Raw genomic sequence first — 19,603 nt, forward strand, 5'->3', positions numbered from 1 at the left:
AACATTTTTAAGTAGATACCGCAGCTAAGAATATTATGTACTCATCCCAAACATCAGTTTTCTGATGGTTGGTTATGGATGTCTTGGAATTGTTGCAGGGGCACTTTTTTTGATGTTGCTGATCTTCTGTAGGCCACTGTGGGAAAAATAATCAAAGCGAAATTAAAGCCCAAAATGTTTGTGAAGTAAAGAGGGGATGACTGAGGCCACTCAAACAGGATGCACCAAGAGGAAAAGAAAAGATTCTCGGGGCTAGGAGACTGAAAAACAAAAAATACACTAAGAGCTGTGTCCAAAACCTAACTAAAGGAGTGTTACTGGACAGAGAAGAGCTGAACTGAGGAGGCCTTACTGTGAAAACAAAAAAATGTCTTTAATGGAAAAACAGCAGGTAGAAAAACGCAACCAGCGTCACCATGGACAAAAAAGGACTGACAGAGCCCTATGCGACTGCAGCAGGATGCAAAGTCATCTAGGCTTTTCCAGAGCTATCTAGGAAATGCTCCAGGCTGGTGGCATCAGATGATGGCACCCGCTTGAGGGGCTTGTTCATCCTGCTTGTCTACAGATACATAAGTAAATAAAATGCTGGTGATTTGTTAGGCTTATACTGAATGTATGTTGTCCATGACATGAAGCCTTGAACCTAGAAACCCTTACTTGCTTTCAACCTATGAAGCCTTGAACCAGCTATCTTTGCTTGTCCCTAGAGACTGTGAATGCTTGAACCAGAAACCTCTTCTTGTCTTGAACCTGTAAGACCCTGAACCAGAAACCCTTGCTTGTTCCTGGAGGCTCATGAAGTTTTGAACCTGGAAGTGAGTACATTTCTGCCTGGAACGAAGCAGTTTTGAACTATGTTGTAACTGGATAATCTGACCTGGACAGGACTGGTTTGTACTTTGAACCTGAAGCCCCCCTGTTCGTCTCTGAAGGAAGGGAATCTGGGTCTTTTGTTCTTAAATCCCACAAAGTATACGCCAAGTCTTTGATGACTTACTGTTAAGCGCGTACTCGAATAAAGCCAGTTTGGGATTCTGAATAGAGCACTGCTTATGCTTGCAGGGGCTCCCTCCCTGACAAATCATGAGCATCAGCTTATCTACATGATTGTTCTTCTTGGATATAACACCCATGTGCTGAAATGGCCGGCTGAGAATCCTACCCATACCCACATTTTGAACTCTGCATGGGGAGCAGGAAGTGAGCTTGAGTGTTTAGAATACAAGTAAAAGAAAAGAATCAATGTGGACTGGCTCGATGAATGCATTTTGACACCGAGTCCAAGCCTTATCTCTCCTGTTTTGTTGGATTTGTATCAATTTCATTACAGCTATAAGGCCTGTTATGTAGCTATGTTTATTTTGGCAGAGTCTCTTTTCAGGCGACAATAAGCCACATGACCTCCTAAGCAAGTGAAAATGGGCATAAAAAAGACCTAACTGCGTGCCTTATTATTTGTGTACCATTTATATGAAGTGGGGTGTCTATTCTCCTTCAATTTTACACCGTGCATGCTAGCTATTGTTCCACAAAGCACAATTTCCCTTCAAAAATTTAGTGTAATTTTATCCTAATGATTTTATCACTAGGATTCCAGCTATACATCTGATTACGAGTCATTAAACGCCCTTTTCACAGTGGGACTGTAAGTGCAGAGCAGTGAAGGGGATGAGGAAAGAGAGCACATGCAATGCAATTCCATCCCTTTACAATGCCAGAATGGGTTTTCTTCCCACTGGCACAACAGTCTGAGAATGTACAGCAAGTTTCCCCACACACGTTAAAATGCGCCTAGGACGTGAAATCACAGCTGCAGCCTTCTAATCATGAGTAGTCCTAATTACCTGGTAGAAGATGTGCTAGGTAGCGACCTCCTCATTGCTCCAGGGCTCATGCTGTAATATGAAGACCCTTCCAGATCCGAGAGTGAGAAATTGGGACCCGTTCCTGCGGCTATCGGTGCTGGGGGAAAGAACCAAAAAAGAAAAGCAGTGGTGAATCTAGAGAAGAAGCAGCCAATCAGCTCACAGGGGAAAACTTTCAGAAGGTCCTCTCTGGGAATAATGTATATACTGTTAGCCGTATTGAAGGAAGGCAATCAAACGGCCAATTTATGTGCGTAAATTGCCCTCGCAATAGCTACAACATTTGTCTCTTAGTTTCTTTTTGTATAATGACAGATGAGCACAAAATCTATCCTTATTCTAAGCAATCTGACTGGCTCAAACACAGGCTATTTAATTTCCTGGAAAAGAAATAATAATAATTCTGTTTCACAAATTTAACTGGGTGGCAGGTTAAAGGGTTTCTTTACACCTCTTTGAAAAATACTATTGAAGAAAGACTACAACAGAATTTAGCTTGCAGCAAACATTAATACGGTTCATGGAGAATACATACAAGGGACCTGTTTTATAAAATGTTTCACCATAGATTCCAAATGGCTTGAAATGTAGAGCAGATGTTCCCAAACCTGTCCTGAAGGACCCAGAGACAGTCAGGTTTTCAGGATATTCGCAATGAATACGCATGAGAAAAATTTGCATGCACTGCCTCTACAGCATGCAAATTTTATCCCAAGCATATTCATCAGGGCCAGTGTGTCCATTAGCCAAACTTAGGTGGTCGCCTATGGCGCCAAAGAGCAGCCAAGTGGTGCCATGAGTGGAGCCTATCCCACTCGCGGCAAAGAGGAGTAGAGAGATTCATTGGGCTGCTTGCGTCCCTGAGAAGCATACAGTCATGGTGTAAATGAGGTAGGAGGAGTCGGGCTGAGACTGGCAAGCATTGCACGAAGGGTAGAAGGCCTAGGGCACCTACTACCCTTGCACCGGCCCTGATATTCATTGTGGATATCCTGAAAACCTGACTGGCTAGGGGTCCCCCAGGATAGGTTTCGGAACCACCAATGTAGAGCATTAGAGCTAGATTTAAGCATTGGGCCAAAAAAAGTACAAAAAAACCCCATACTTCAGTGAGCATAGGGAGGTCGAATGTATAGGACAATGGCTTCGCTAGTTTTGGTAGTTTTGTGGATTATTAGAAAGCCTGGTAATAAAACATGGATGGAGACCTAGGTGCTGGATTGTAACAATCAACAAGGAAAATGACAAGGCTAGAAATGGTCTATCAGTAGAGGCCAGAACGTTGAGAGGTCAATATTCAGCGCTTGTTAACCGGATAGTAAGGATTGGTTAAGTGATAGCAGATGAATATTTGGTTGCGTTTTGTGGCCACCACTAATGCACATAAGTACTTATCTGGCTTACTGGTGGGCGAGAAATGGGTGTTTCGAGGAGGAGCTACTTATCCAGTAAACTTAGCCAGATAATAGCAGGTCTAAAGTTAGCTGGATAAGACTTATCAGGATAATTAACTATTTTTATGGGGATATTCAGCAGCAAGGTGTGCTGCTGAATATCCCTTGTAAGTTAGCCAGATAAGTTTTATCCGGCTAATTTATACGGTCATTTACCTAACACGTGATAAAAAGGGTAGAATACATGATAAATGAGTGATCTTTATTGCGTCACACGTTACCATGCAAATATATTAATGAGTATGCAAAACCTAGGAAAATTATGCAAATGTAGGACTCCTACCGCATTTCGTGGTAAAATAACACAGAATAATGTGGGATTTAATGTGGGAAATAACACTTTTTTGTAGTAGAGGGTAAAAAAGGTTTTTAGCATGCCATAGCAGCCGTTATCATGGATCGCAGCTATTATTGAGTGCAATAAAAAAGGCCTTCTTTCAGACACACCTACACAACTCCCCTGGCCCAATAAAAACAGCTTTTGTTACCTGCCCTGTCTTCCTAAAGTTACATAGGGAGAACTGTATTAGTAATGGGATACCGGCTGCTTCAGGCTGCTCAACAACACTACAACAAGAAAGACAAGTTCAAACGCCTCCTAGGAAAATGCCTGCACTGGAGCCAGAGCTGCATGCCATCAGTAGAATGCCCTGGCCTACGGCAGGGCTTGCCATGCAGGAAGGCACACCGGCAGTACAGGGAGCGCATCTTTCATCCATGCAGCCACATTACTGGGCATGCTAGAGGAACATGTTGTTATCAGATATCGTCTCAGCTCTCAGGCTACCATGGATTTGTATCAAGAACTTAGAGGAGAAGAGGGTATCTGGATCCGATCACAGAGAGGTCTCATGCTATACTGGGTCTCACCAAGCTATTGTGCATCCTGCATTATGTGGCTTCTGTCTCCTTCCAAACAACAATCAGGGGGTCATTGGGAGAATGTCTTAAACCTCTTTTTCTTGCTGTCTGGGCCAGGTCATAACAGCTGTACGTAACCACAGTGATCGTTACATGAGATTCCCTCATGAAAGTCAGGACTTGCTTGACTTGAAGAGAGGGTTTTGTGCCATTGTCAACTTTCCTAATGTCCTGGGAGCTATTGACTGTACTCATGTAGTCATTATCCCAACCCGTCGCAGGGAGGAGATCTACCTCAACAGAAAGCTCTTCCACTCCAGCAATGTGCTAGTGATCTGTGATGCTCGACTGCACATCCTCAATGTGGTCGCCAGGTACCTGAGAGCTGCGCAGGATTCCTTTATACTTAGGAAATCTGGCCTGTTTGAAAATTTTGAAGACGGCCTCTACGGTGATGGTTGGCTAGTAAGTGAGAACGATGTTTCTTTCTATGCTCCCTCTCTGGATATGTCTTTACAGCAAACACCATAAGCTGGTTCTACGGTATTCCAGTAGATGTCGTTCCAGATCTACTTGAGGATCCCTTATGTCCCCCTGCAGAAGTCAGAGAGCCCACACAGACTAGCAGCCAGCTTCGGAAAAGCGTCAAATTAGTCCCATTTCTATCTTTCTTTTACTCACAGGTCCTTTGTCTGGATCAGTGTGTAATAGAAACCACTTAGGTCTAGTTAGGCAACATCATGATAATGGAGCAATAGGTACACTAGACAGTAGTAGACAAAGTAGACACTAAATAAACCTAACACCAAAGAGATGTGGCTGGCCTAATGTATTCATAGTGATTGTCAGTCCAAAATAGTCACGTCTCGCCATAGCATTTGTGTAGGACTGCCAACACAGTGTACATTGATTGCCATAGCTTGTGCCTTCTTGCTTGCCTTGGCTATGTCTTGGACCCTATCCTAGCCCTCACATGTGGGCGAGATAGTGGTATAGGTATGATGGAACTCCAGCAGGGCCTAGGACATGGAGTCAAGTCCTCTAGAAGTCATAGAAAGCTCAAGTAACTCTGCTGATTCAAGGCACAGCCTGAAGCTACAAGTTGACAGTTACAATCATCAATCACAGACTCGACATGTTACAGCCATATTCCCTGGCTAACATCTGTGTGCATCCAATTATATCCACATGTACATCGGATGTATAGTGCACATGGGCCTGCAAAGACGCAACTGTCAGCACTACCTCAGCTGTTTCTGAGGTAGTGCTGACATCAGAGTGCTCACCTAGCAGGCCTTTACATACAGCCTTTTGGGAAGCACATGTCAAACAGCATGGCAATCCCAAACTCCTCACAGATCAGTGCAAGTTAGCAGATCTCATAGGGGTTGCATATGACCATGCACAGCTGGGTCTTGCACCACATAGATAAGCAAATAGTCAACTCTCATGCATAGATGTGAGGGCCTTGGCCCTTGGGCTTTCATGTTGGTTCTGTTTGCTGCTTGGAGAGAATATACAAGGTACTGGTCTGACTTTATGAAGACTAGATTGGGAATAGGATGATGTCATGTCTTCACATGTTGTTGAAAGTCACCTCTGGAATGTATAGGTCAAAGTTTATTTTGTAATGGCACAAGCTAGCAAAATGGTACATTTCCAAGCTAAGTTGTGACCTTTCAGATCTTTTCAGGTTTGAGACCTTTGCTTGTCCGCATGGCTGCCATGACTTCAGGCCAAATTAGCATTTTGCTTTCCTATAAGATGGGTGTCATGTGCTGTTTGCGCATTTTGTACTCGGTGGATACCGAGAATAAGGAAAGGTGTGCTGATAGACTTTCATTCGTAATTCTGTGCATAGCATTAAGGACAGAGAAGGTTTTGTCAGCTGATGACATCATGAGCCAACAACAATCCTCTTTCAGAATTCTGCCACTGTGTAAAATGTATAGGCCAACAGCTCCCAGAGGTATCATGTGGTAGGCATGATGTCTTTTGCACCTTTAGTGTTGTTAAGTAGAAAGACCAACATTTGGTGGCACGTCAGGCCTTGAAGGGCCCATGTCAGTAACAAGGACAAATCAGTGAGCATACATGCTTCCAAATCATGCCTGTCAGGCTGATAGATGTAGACAATCTTCTGACTACCTCATCAGCAGGTAGGGTCAATCTTGGCACAGACATCATTGATGGTAGATGATGAACAGGCCAGGAACAACAAAACTATGCCTCAGTAGATAACCAAAGTGCAGGTGGTAGTCTGAAGCAACTGGTGTGTGTGTATGTGTATGTCTGGTTGAGTGACATGCTGTGTAAGCCTCTGCCTATATCTGTCTTTGCAGGTGATGTTGGGCTCATTTTTCTCTTCTTTACCACAACAATGTATACACTGTGTGTGCACCTAATTAGCTTGCACTGTCTTTTGGACACAAGCAATCATGTGCTTCCATTTTATACAATGGATGCTACAGCTATGCTAATGTGTAGGTGGGGAGAAAATGGTTCACACATTGTTACCAAACATTCCACCTTGCCCTGACATTGTTTATTTATTATTTCGAGAGGGGGGGGGATGTGAAAATTGGCAGCATCAAAGTTCAGGTAAGCTGTGCTGCATGCATAGATGTCTGCCTGTAGTGTACACCTCTCACCCCCTCCCCGCCACCTGAGGGCCGCCCACCCAGTAACGAGAGTAGACCTCTTTGTGTTGGTATCAGGGGGTGTGCCTGGATGGAAGAGCTTCAGCTGCTGTGGTGTTTGGGGGAGGGTAGAATTAGAAGATATAATATGATTTTGGGGATGCACGGATGGAGGAAAGGAGGAGAGCAAATGGTCCCCTCATGCCTGGTACTTTCAGGGTCAACTGATTAATGGCTTGGGGGAGGGGTCTGGGCCAGCATGTTGATGAGGCCTGTGGGGTGGGGCCTGCCAGGAACACTATTTTCTAGACAGAGGCCTACTTATCCACTTATCTGTCCAAGATATCCTGGTAACTAGACTGTTAGCCTGGCACACAGGATAGCATCACTTTAAGCTTGGGTGGAGAATTACATATCAGATTAATGATAGGAAGTTAGGATAAGCTCCTGAAGAATGCAGTATTTGTCTCTAAAAAGCCTCTCATATGAACATTTTTATTTTTGGCCTACCATAGAAGCCTCTTAGAATACATGGAATAATGGACATTTAAACTCAAACAGTTTAAGTTTCTGCATGGGCATACTAAGGATAATATGGACACTTAAAAATGATGGACATTTTAACACATACAATAACCAGAGAAGCTGGGCCTAGAGACCTTTTCCAGCAGCTGGGTTTTTGCTGAAAGAAATATTTTGAAACATTTAAAAGTAAAAGCTGTAACTAACGGTTAGTTGCAGAGCAAGTAGACCCTGTACTAGCAAGGCAAATAGAAGCCTTTTTGAAACTTGGCAAGAATTGACGAGAATGAAGACATGATTGGAGGTGAGCCGAAAAGGCTCAGCTTTCCAGATATCGATCGACTGATGAGTGTTGCAGAATAAGGAGTAACATATAAGCATCATATGTATTTCGAAAGAAGTAACAAACAATGAGGAAAGGCCTCATATTCAGAAGAAGAGAAGAGGTAAACAGCATGTGATTTTGTATTGAATCATTTTGGTCTCTTTTGACCCAAATAACCTAGATGCCTTAACATTTAAGGGGGTGTAGGTTTGTTTTCAGGCTCCAACCAATGAAACAAGACACCTTTATTTATTTATTTAGGTATTATATATACCGTCATTCCATTGAGAATCACTAGATCACAACGGTGTATAAGGTTTAACAAAAAAGTACAGAGGGAGAGATAAAAGGAAGGCATATAAACATGAAGACATTTGAAGGGCTTGTACTAGAATTAGGGAGAACTTTTAGTTACAGAGTTAGAGAGAAAGCATTGTTGAAAAGCCAGGATTTCAGATCTTGTTTAAATGTCTTGGTGTCAGTAGATAGTCGAAGGTTTTCTGGTAAGGAGTTCCAGAGCATAGGGCCTGCTATTGATATTGCTCTGTCTCTTGTTTGTTTTAGGTGGTAGTTTTTTTATAGTCGGGATTTCAAGTAGGCCTTTGTCATGAGATCTAAGTGAACGTGCAAGAAAACGAGGATAAAAATGTATTCCTAGCAATTCATTGTTAGGATTCAAGTTATGGTGGACTATTGTTAGAACTTTGTAGATTATTCTGGATTTCACAGGGAGCCAATGTAGAGCAATCAGAGTCAGGGTAATGTGATCAAATTTTCTTTTACCAGTGAGGAATCTGGCCTCTGCATTTTCAAGAAATTGGAGAGGTTTAAGGTGACTGGCTGGAAGTCCTAGGAATAGGGAGTTGCAGTAGTCCAGGTTAGACAATATAAATGACTGTCAAACGGTTCTAAAATCTGATAATGACACATGTACTCCTTGCTGTTCATTGCATGAAAGACATGCAATACTGCTCCTTGATTGCATAAGTCAGTACCATAAAAGAGTGAGACCAAAGGCCTGAATTTTTGGCAAATGCTCAGCCCTAACATATCTGGGCAAACACTCAGCCCCAACCTCGCCGGGCCAAAACTCCCAGCCGACGTAGACAACTTGGGCAGAAGACCAGGCCAGATAGACAGCCAGATCCAGCCCAGAGCAAATGTAAGCAGCCCAGCCGCAGATCTGACCGGAAGGAGACAGAACAAACCATGCTGAGGTGGGCCTAAGACCAGAAAGAGACATGCAGAGGCGATATGGACTCCTGGCTATGTTACAAGATGCTTCACTTCAGGGAGCGGTAAGAACGGGAGGACAATGGGTAGTTAGAAGACTATTTGCATATCCTATAGTATGGGGTATTGAAAACTGAACAATTGAACACTGAAGTATAAATTTACCTATACATATATACCATCAATAAATTAGATTATATACATTATCTCAGAGTCTTAGCATCTGTGCAGAGTGAGTGTCAGAACAGATGGATGTGGCACAATCCATTCTCCAATTGGATTCAGATCGCATGGGTATATGATCTATACATTAAGTATCCAAATATTCCATCATTTAAAACTTCCTTAACAATTGGTGGTAGAGGTAGGATTTGATTTAATAAGTATTTGGGAAGTTGTAAATTGTGTTTTGAAGTTGCATTGGTAGTGCGAGCTAGGGTCAGAAAGATAAGATCAGTATAAAGACAAGGAAAACTGAAATTTCCTTACAAATCATAGTGTGATTGTAAATCAAATTGCAAGAAAAGCAAAATGCTGTCACAGATATAAGGAGACTCTACTAAGTGTCTGGTAAACAAGAGATATTTACCTATTGCACTGTATAGAAGCAGTATTGTAGAGTGCGGGGGTAATAGTTAAATGGGCCATTTTCATTAATTCAGGGAAAATGACGTTCTTTAGATGGAGAGAAAGAAGAGGGGACATCAAGAAATCTTACAGAAATAAACCAAAATAGTTTGTTGCAGCAAACAGTAACCTCATTAGGACAGGATCCCTTTAGATGCAGAAGTTTGAAAAAACTGATAATCTGATAGACCTGGAACGTAAGTTTGAACAATATGTCAAAGTAAATACAGTGACCAGCAAAAGGAAACCCCATAAGGCAGCTGCGATACTTTTGTTCTCAGCGTTTGGATGTTTGACAAAGCCACCATAATGAGCTCCTTACCGAGAATCCGTAGTTTATAGGGGAACTTAGAAGTGGCCACTAGAGAAACTGAATCATTGACTTTGATAAGAGTCCCATCTTAAAGATGAAATCAGAGCAGTCACAGCCAAGAGTTCTCACCTAGCAGAGTCCCAATCCTTTCAGTGCAGGTGCTGATGGCCCACTGCTTGCGAACAGCCTAGCACCATCATTTCTTATGATTCAGCCTTGTACCCCTGACACTTGGGATACCCCACAACCGCTACCAGTTTTAGTACATTGCATGCCAAATCCAAACAAATCAGATCAAGTATGTCGTTGAGTACCCACGCTGGAAAATCCTATTAATGCTCAATGAGATTCCTATAACAGTCAGCTGAGCTTGTCTAATTGTCTGGTTACAGAACAGATACATTCTGTACATTCTACAGACACACAGTCCTCAGCGTATGATGAAAAATCAAACCCAGCATGAACTAATATTCAAAGGAACAGAAATGCATTGTTGAGGGCACTGGAAACGGGAAAACAGGCATCATTTCAGAGTCAGGTTAAAGGTACACTGAGTGAAGTTTACACTGCTTGACAAGACAGTCGCACAAGTAAAAAGATGAACTGGGCAGGAATGATTACCCTTTTTGACCCTGGGGGAGGGTAACAGTGTGCTCTCTTCTCTGTGTGGAGGCCAATAACACTATAATGTCTTCAACCACTGGCTATCATGAAAGGATTAAGAATTTTAGATATTTGTATTTTCTGTTGCAAGGAGGCTGGATGGAGCAGGCAATGAGAAATGTGATTTCTCATTGTTAGGACACATATGTAGCCGTAATGTATAGCAGAATGAAGTTGAGTGGGTATTTAGGTGTCACCTCATGCTCTTTAATGGGAATCATGGGGACATCTAATTTGTTTCTATACATCGTTGATGCATGTGTAGAGTTAGGGAATCCCTCAGACATATCTGGAATCTTTCTCATTAGGAGAAGAGACGCCCTGGTCCCTGTTCTCTCCCTGGTCTGTGGAAAAGCAATTCAGACGTGGGATAGGCGTTTTGCTTGGGGTTTTCTGAAGGATATAGGGAAAAGCTCCTGAGCGCTGGATTATAATTTACCAGAGATTACTATGACCACACATAGATATGTTGCAGGCCAGATGGAGATCCTAGGTGGTCATATAAGCAGTGATCAGAGCTGCAGCTGTGAAATTAGCCAGCAGGCTCTTAGCCTTAGGGAAACGTTGAGGGGTATCTATTCATACCGGGGTTCAATGAATAGGATTGCCTGTGTCTGGCGGTTTGCCAAGTGTTAAGGTAAGATTAGGTCCTAGATTTAGACCAGGTTCTTGATTAGGGAAGCACTGAGGTATTTCTGTGTTAAAATAGCAAAGATGAGTGATACCAGCGTTGGTTAAGTTGTTGACCAGGAGGTTAGATTTGTGCTAGATTAAGGATATGCATGGCAGAGTTGTGGCTGATACTACATTTATACAGTGCATCCAAATAAAAATAAAAGTCTCTTCTAGCAGTGGCACTACTCCTTATCAAAGTCTTGTCTGATCGGTCATGATATTGTCATGCTTATGTTTGTTTTCTCTTTATCTAGCTATGTGTATAGAATTTAAGAACATAAGAACATGCCATACTGGGTCAGACCAAGGGTCCATCAAGCCCAGCATCCTGTTTCCAACAGAAAATTGTCCATTTAATCCTACTCTCTGTTTCCTGTCTTTTAGCCAGTTTGTAATCCACGAAAGGACATCGCCACCTATACCATGACTTTTTACTTTTCCTAGAAGCCTCTCATGAGGAACTTCTGAAAATCCAAGTACACTACATCTACCGGTTCACCTTTATCCAAATGTTTATTAACTCCTTCAAAATAGTGAAGCAGATTTGTGAGGCAAGACTTGCCTTGAGTAAAGCCATGCTGATTTTGTTCCATTAAACCATGTCTTTCTATATGTTCTGTGATTTTGATGCTTAACCCCTTGGAATTATACCTCACTTTTAATTCCTATTACTTTATATAGCCTGCATCCGCACATGCAACTGGAGTAAATTAGACTTTGAATGGTTTGTTGTCATAATACATAATACAGAGATCAGAGTTGCTCTCAACTGATAGAACCTAGGAAATATGAAGGTATCACTGGCAACTGGATTATTTTCTAAGATAGATACAACCCAATACAAGGGACCATCTTAGAGCATGGAGGTACGGGAACAATTATGGATGTTTGAATTCTAAGCAAATAGAAGGATTGACAAATGAATTAACTGTTTCGGCCTAGTAATTTGGACAACTTACTAAATTTACAGAAGATGTCACAGGAACATTTTCCGTAAATTCTCACAAATGGAAATTGAGATGTCTGTTATGTTATTTGCAAAACTATAGAACATTACAAGAAGTATTATTTATATATATATTTCCCATGCCTTCAATGCAAATTATTACAATTGATGTTTGCAACATATTATGCCTCTATATTCAGAGATATTGATACAGGGAAAATAACCATATCTTCTAGATTACACACATATTTTTCCCCTTCTGAATATATCAACTTCAGGCATGTATAGAGTTTGTTGTATACAAAGTATTACAACTCAGTTTTAGTTATAGGACCAAAGAACACTCAGAAATATAAATGCTATCTAAGTTACATGCTTACACAACAAAATACTTGTTAATTTAGCCTATTATTCCACAAAGTGCTAACATCGATGCAGAATACACTAGTATCTATCTACAATGGTATCTGATATGGTACCCATTGCTTTTATACAACACACATACACATACACATACAGTATCAGAAACGAATTCTAATTCAAATACACTATATAAGTACTTGTACTTTCAAGATAACTATGTTTCAAGCTCAAATAGATGCAATTAAGTATGTTAGTACACATACAAAAAGTTGAATTTTAAATAAAGCAAGTAATTTGAGAAAAATGAACTATATTTATAATCTGTAAAATAATTATTCCAAATCTATTTACATAAGCTAATTGTATATCTAAATCATTATTTATATGATTTTATATTTTTTCAATTCCCCATGGCATCTCAAATATAATGAGGGAGAGTCTTATGATTAGAGCTTGGGTGGAGAATTACATATCAGATTAGTGAAAGGAAGTTAAGATAAGCTCCTGAAGAATGCAATATTTGTCTCTAAGAAGCCTCTCATATGAACAATTTTATTTTTGGCCTACCATAGAAGCCTCTTAGAATACATGGATTAATGGACATTTAAACTTAAACAGTTCAAGTTTTTGCATGGGCATACTATGGATAATATGGACATTTAAAAATGATGGACATTTTAACACATACAACAACTAGAGAAACTGGACCTAGAGACCTTTTCCAGTATTTAGGTTTTTGCTGAAAGAAATATTTTGAAACATTTAAAAGTAAAAGCTGTAACTAACAGTCGCAGAGCAAGTGAACCCTGTACTAGCAAGGCAAATAGAAGCCTTTTTGGAACTTGGCAAGAATCAATGAGAATGAAGACATGATTGGAGATAAGCCCAAAAGGCTCGGTTTGCCAGATATCGATCGACTGATGAGTGTTACAGAATAAGAAGTAACATATAAGCATCATACGTATTTCGAAAGAAGTAACAAACAATGAGGAAAGACCTCATACTCTGAAGCTTCTTCTACCCCATATCATGTGGAAGAAGAGGTAAACAGCATGTGATGTTGTGATGAAACATTTTGGTCTCTTTTGACCCAAATAACCCAGACGCCCTGACATTTAAGAAGGTGTAGGTTTGTTTTCAGGCTCCAACCAATGAAACAAGATCCTTGCTGTTCACAGCATGAAAGTCATGCAATCAGATCCAACCAATGAGATGAAAGACATGCAGTCCTGCTCCTTGACTGCATAAGTCAGTACCATAAAAGAGTGAGACCGAAGGCCTGATTTTTTGGCAAACGCTCAGCCCCAACCTCTCCGGGCCAAAACTCCTAGCCCGACAAAGACAACGTGGACAGATGACCAGGCCTTGGGTGTAGGACCGGACAGCCAGATCCAGCCCAAAGCAGATGGAAGCAGCCTAGCCGCAGATGTGACCAGAAGGAGACGGACCAAACCATGCTGAGGTGGGCCTAAGACCAGAAGGAGACAATCAGAGGCAATATGGACTCCTGGCTATGTTACAAGACACTTCACTTCAGGGAGCGGTAAGAAAAGGGAGGACACTGGGTAGTTAGAAGCATTATTTGCATATCCTATAGTATGGAGAATTGAAAATTGAACACTGAAATATAAATTTACCTATACATATTTATCATCAATAAATTATATTATATACATTATCTCAGAGTCTTAGAATCTGTGCCAGAGTGAGTGTCAGAACGGATGTGTGTGGCACAATTGCTGATATATGTCCCTCGTCATTCCATTCTCCAACTGGGCTCATATCACATGGGTACATGATCTATATATTAAGTACCCAAATATTCCATCATTTAAAACTTCCTTAACAGGCTTACTCTGCCATATGTACACACTGGCAGGGTAGGCCCAGAGAGAAACCATCTTATGTAGCTGCAAACATTTTGTGTGCTTTTATTAGGTGGCACTTTAATCCTGCTGATTATAGGTGACAGGTTCTGCTGCTAACTGGAGCCGTATCGCTTGTCCACTAGCCAGCCTAATACTTATGCACCTCTGTCTATTTGTAGCTGGCTAGAAGACCATGTCAGCTTCTGTGTGACCATGTGGATGAGTCATGAAGATGAGGAGGATAGAGATTCACCACTGGCCAAGAGCAGACAGTGATGAGGCCAGCTGTTGCTTAGGATCAGGCAAACTTGAACAGACTGGCTCACACAGAGATCAGTCTTAGCTAAGAGGTATGTACAGATCACCAACCCAAGGCAGTGCTGGGATGGGAGACAGTGGGGAATCTCTATCCTCCACACCTCTGTGACTCATCCACAGTGGTCACACAGCAGCCTCTATGAGCTTTTCATAGAGGCCACTTTCTGGGATGACAAGGTCTTCTAGCTGGCTGCAAGTAGATGACATCTTTTTTAAACTGTCACACCTAAAAAAGCTTTTTTATTGACTGCCTTTTAAATGGAGTATGGTCACAAGTAAGGGGCCCAAAGTAACCTCTTGCAGAGTGATGAGTATCACATCACTTAACACCACATAAGATTTACATGTACTCTATGTACTCTCTGGGCGTGGAAACTGCTGCACATTTCAGCTCCCTAGAGATGAACAAGACCTAATGCTTTCTCTACTTTTCAAGTAAGCTTCTGACTAAAGACTTATGTGATGACAGCATGAGATGCTAGACCCAGAGAGAAGGCCCATTTGTTGGTCACAGCTAATAGATCTTCACAGAGGAAGAGGTCAATGGTTTGTTTTAGCTGCACCTTGACATAAACATAGCTAGATAACCTATTGGTCACCAACAGAGTGAAGACCTTGGTGCAGTATTTCTAGTCAAGCACTTCTACACCTCTTCTATTGGATACTGTATGGAGGTGACTACTAGCTAGATAGTGCTCAACTCATATACATGCCCATGTACCCAAGAGTTAGCTAAGAGTATGGTCATTGGAGAAGACAACAAGAGCCACTTGTGAAGCTCAACAGTAAGGAGTATCCTGGTTGGCTCTTGCTGTCTTCCTTGGGAGCATACAATGAGCTTTAAGGTTTAGGGCCCAGGGCATATGGTCTTGCATGTGAGAAATGTGCTAGTTGGAATGGCCAATGTCACTTTTGCATGCAATGTCATGTGTGTTTCAAACCTTTTACCTAGTGAACCCTTAAGACAAAAACCACCACTGAAAAGACACAACCAGAGAGTGATGTTTCAAAGCATGTGACCACTTTATTAAACAATTGTAGCCACCAGATTCAAAGTAAGTCAACATTTTTGGTAATCACATTCTACAAGGACAAGATATCAAATAGCACATGACAAACCCACCCCAAAAATGCATTAACAAAAGAAAAGGAGCCTCCCAAGGCCACCCGTCCCTACCACTCGCAAAAATGCCTAGGACAGAATCCTACCCAGTCCAGGAGGGATCCGCTGATGAGGCCTAGGCTCAGGCCGAAGCCATGATCTTGCGTAAGACTAGGCTGCGGTAGGTCGCTGCAACCTCAGCCTAGGCCCAAGGCAAAGACCAGGCTTTGAGGCATGGTCCCCAAGCTGGACATTGGCCTGTCATCCAGGTCCTGATGTCTAGGACTCAGCCTGGACCCAGACTTGATGCTGGAGTCCAACACGGAGGCTGGCTCCCAATGTCTGGGCCTTGGCCCAGGCCCAGGCCTGATGCCAGTGCCTCGACTTCGGCCCAAGCACTGAGGTCAGAGCCCAAGTATCTGAAGCATCATCCTCTTCTTTCTTATTTACAATAATGGCATTTTCTGGGGATATGCTGGAGTAAATTAACTCTTGCACCTCCCTCCTCAACAGAGGCTGCCATTTTGTTGAAGCAGTTTAAATTTCTGCCACACAACAAAATGGCGGCCTCCACTGAAGGAAGAGGACAATGCATCAGAGATCTGGGATCCATCCTCTGGGCCTGGGTCAAAGCCCAGGCATCAGACCTGAGCATGGATTGAGGCCCTGGCTGAGGCCCTGGCATCAGGGCCTGGTCTCTGGGTCCGGCCCTGGCATTGGAACTGGGCTCGGGCCTTCGCCTAGGTCGAGGTCCAGGCATTGGAAGCCATCCTCCAGGCTGGGCTGGGGTGTTGGATCAGTTATGTGGAGGCTAGGAAGTTTCCTGGCTCCAGAAAAATTTTTGGGGCCTGAGCCTTTGCGCAAGCTAAACCCTGGCATTGGGCCTGGGCCTAGGCTGAGACCCTGGTGTTGTGTTTGGGCTAGGCCTTGGCCCCTGTGTCAGACTGCGACCTATGCCTAGGTTGAGGTGCCAGCATCGCAGTCAGGCACAGGGTAAGGCCCCTGATTTGGACCTCAACCTTTTCCCTAGGCAAGGCCCTGGTCTCGGGCCTGGGCCTAGGCCCAACAGGTGACTTTTGGGTTTTTTTGCAGTTTTCAAAACAAAATGTGAAAACCAATGAAATTTTGTTGGATTTTTAATCATTTCGTTTTGAACATGAAGTGAAACAAAGTAAGAAATTTCATTGATATTTCCTATTTCGTTTCTCCCGAATGCACATCTCTAATATCTGATAACTTATCCAGCTAACTCTAGTCGATCAATAGACCTAACCTAAAGTTAGCCAGATAGACTTATCCAGCTAACCTTTAGATAACTGGGTATATCCAAGCTAAGGGTCTGATTCATCAAGGTATTTTCCCATTGACACAGAATGGGAAGAAAACCTTAGTGAATCAGGCAGTAAGTTAGCCAGACAGATTTATTTGGCTAACTAGCTCAACTGCATAATGGCTGAATATGGACTTCATGATGTTAAAACAAAATAAAAACTTACTAAACTATTTTGTTCAGTACAAAACTTGGATGAAGAAATGAAAACTGCTGAAATGAGCTATGGCAACAACAGAAAAACCTGAGCTACAAATTAAAATAGATCATGGCTTATGTAAAAAAACAGCCAACAGCAGTGTGATGTCAATAATTAGGTCTCAAAGACTTTAGGAAAGAACCAGGTCTTAAGGCCCTTTTTTAAACTTACGGAATTCTTTTTCTTTGCGAAGGGACAAAGGCAGAGAGTTCCATAGGGATGGAGGTAAATAGGAGAAACTTAATTCTCACGTCCTTTCCAGAAAAATTTCCTTATGGGATGGCACGCTTAAAAATTCAAGCTGGGAAGAATGTAATGCACGAGCTGGTTGATAAGGTAAAAAATAATTTGCTAAATGTGGCGGTGTTCCCCAGCACACAACTTTGAATGTAAGACAGCAAATTTTGAATTGGATGCGGCCAGGGATGGGAAGCCAGTGAAGATCACGCAGAAGAGGAGTGACGTTTGAATTTTCTTTTACTCAAGACTAGCTTACCTGCAGTGTTTTGTACGATTTGAAGTTTATGTATAAGATGAGAAGATAGACTATGATATAATGAGTTGCAATAGTCCCACCGACTTAAGACAAACGAGTAAGTAAGAGTTTGAAGGTCATTTTCATCAAGAGAAGTCTGAGATGTCTGATCAAACGCAAAAATATTTGTATTTTCGTTCTATTTCTTCATTTAATTTATATTCTTCTTCTCAAGGCACTTCACAACAGATTACATTCAGGCACTGTAGGTATTTCCCTATCCTCCTATCATATTGCAGTCTAGGGAGGATAACTTGGAACATGCACGCCCGCGCCCATATACACGAGCCTATATGGGAGCACATTATTTTACTACAGTATTTTATAACATGCACGTTTCACATGCGCGCGTATTATAAAATAGGTATCTATGTTTGCTACACAACATGCACGCGTACGAAGGCCTATGCACAAATACTGTATATACGATGCACTGAAATCATGTATTTCAATGCAGTGAACGCATGTACTTTACCCACCTATTTTAAACATAAATGCACGTATAAGTTAAGCACAAAAGTAAACGAGGACTTACTTGCACTTACGCCTGATTTGCACGTGTAACTCAGCCAATTATGCAACACAAGGAAATTACCAGTTTTACCAATTAGTCCACTAACTCATGCAATGCATCTCCAGGCCATTGAGACCCAGCTTACCCAGACCTGCCCCCCCATCCCAGTCACTACTACACAATAAAAACGTTTATTATCACTTACACCAGATAATTAGCAAGTATAAAAATATGCGAGTAAGTTGGAAAAGGTCCGCGAATACGTGTCTTTTAAAATAGCAACTCAAATGAGCACGTGTTGGCCCCGCCCCAGAATGATCCTAGACTTCTCCGTTTTTACACATGTATATTCGCACGTGAAAGTGAATATACATGCACACTTGCGGCTTTTGTAAAATATAGGATGAAGGTAATTTTAAAAGGAGTTACGCGTGTAAATGTAACATACTATCGTGGCAATTCTAAAAAAAACATTTACGTGCATAGAGTGCACTTATGTGTGAATATCCTATGGACAATTCAATGGTATATATTGTAGCGATTTTCAAAAACCTACTTACATGGGTAAAGTGCATCTACACCCAATGTTAAGAATGTAAATGCTTTTTACATGGGCTCCGCTGGTGGCCGCTGGGTTGTGGGATCTCCTGTCTTCTTCGTCTACCACAGGATAGGCACTGCGGTGGCCTGCCAGATCGCATTGCGAACTTCTGCTGTCACAGAGAGATTGGCCTCATAGCAGCAGGACATGATGTTCACTTATATGCGCCTCCTCCTACCGGCTGTGAGGGTAAGGAAGTGGGGGTTGAGTGCATCGGTTCTGGCAGGGTTTTGGTTTATCCCTGTCCGACTTGAAAAAAAAATTAAATAAAGGAAATATGTCAGGGCTGGGGACTCGCTGATCTCTTGAAGGCCCTGACTGCATACCACTAGTCATCAGCATCGAAAATAGAGTTGTAACTAAGACTTTGAATTAAAACAGATAGAGGTAAAAGGTAAAGATTGAAAAGGATAGGTGATAATACAGAACCTTGAGGTACTCCACAGGTAAGACGGGAAGGAGCTGATGAACTGGAATTCCAATTAACTTCAAATGTTCTGTTGGACACGAAAGATGTGTCCATCTTCCTTTCCTGTTTCAATACCACTGACTTGACTTTACCTTCACTTCCTCACTCTAAGAAAACACAGCGTGGCCTTTACTTGCCATCGCTTACTATGTTATTAAAAATCTGAGCAAGCAGCACT

At 42.0% G+C, this 19,603-nt stretch overlaps 1 protein-coding gene across 3 annotated transcripts in view; it reads right to left on the minus strand.

Moving 5' to 3' along the window:
- The window catches only part of NFIA (nuclear factor I A), a 512,744-nt gene that overhangs the window by 171,482 nt on the left and 321,659 nt on the right, over nucleotides 1–19,603 (minus strand). For all 3 annotated transcript variants that reach the window (XM_029618602.1, XM_029618603.1, XM_029618601.1), the window contains one exon: nucleotides 1,848–1,965. In XM_029618602.1, the coding sequence (XP_029474462.1) occupies nucleotides 1,848–1,965 (118 nt within the window). The remainder of the gene's footprint in view (nucleotides 1–1,847; nucleotides 1,966–19,603) is intronic.

This window comes from Rhinatrema bivittatum, chromosome 10 (genome assembly GCF_901001135.1).
Source record: "Rhinatrema bivittatum chromosome 10, aRhiBiv1.1, whole genome shotgun sequence".
Taxonomy (NCBI): domain Eukaryota; kingdom Metazoa; phylum Chordata; class Amphibia; order Gymnophiona; family Rhinatrematidae; genus Rhinatrema; species Rhinatrema bivittatum.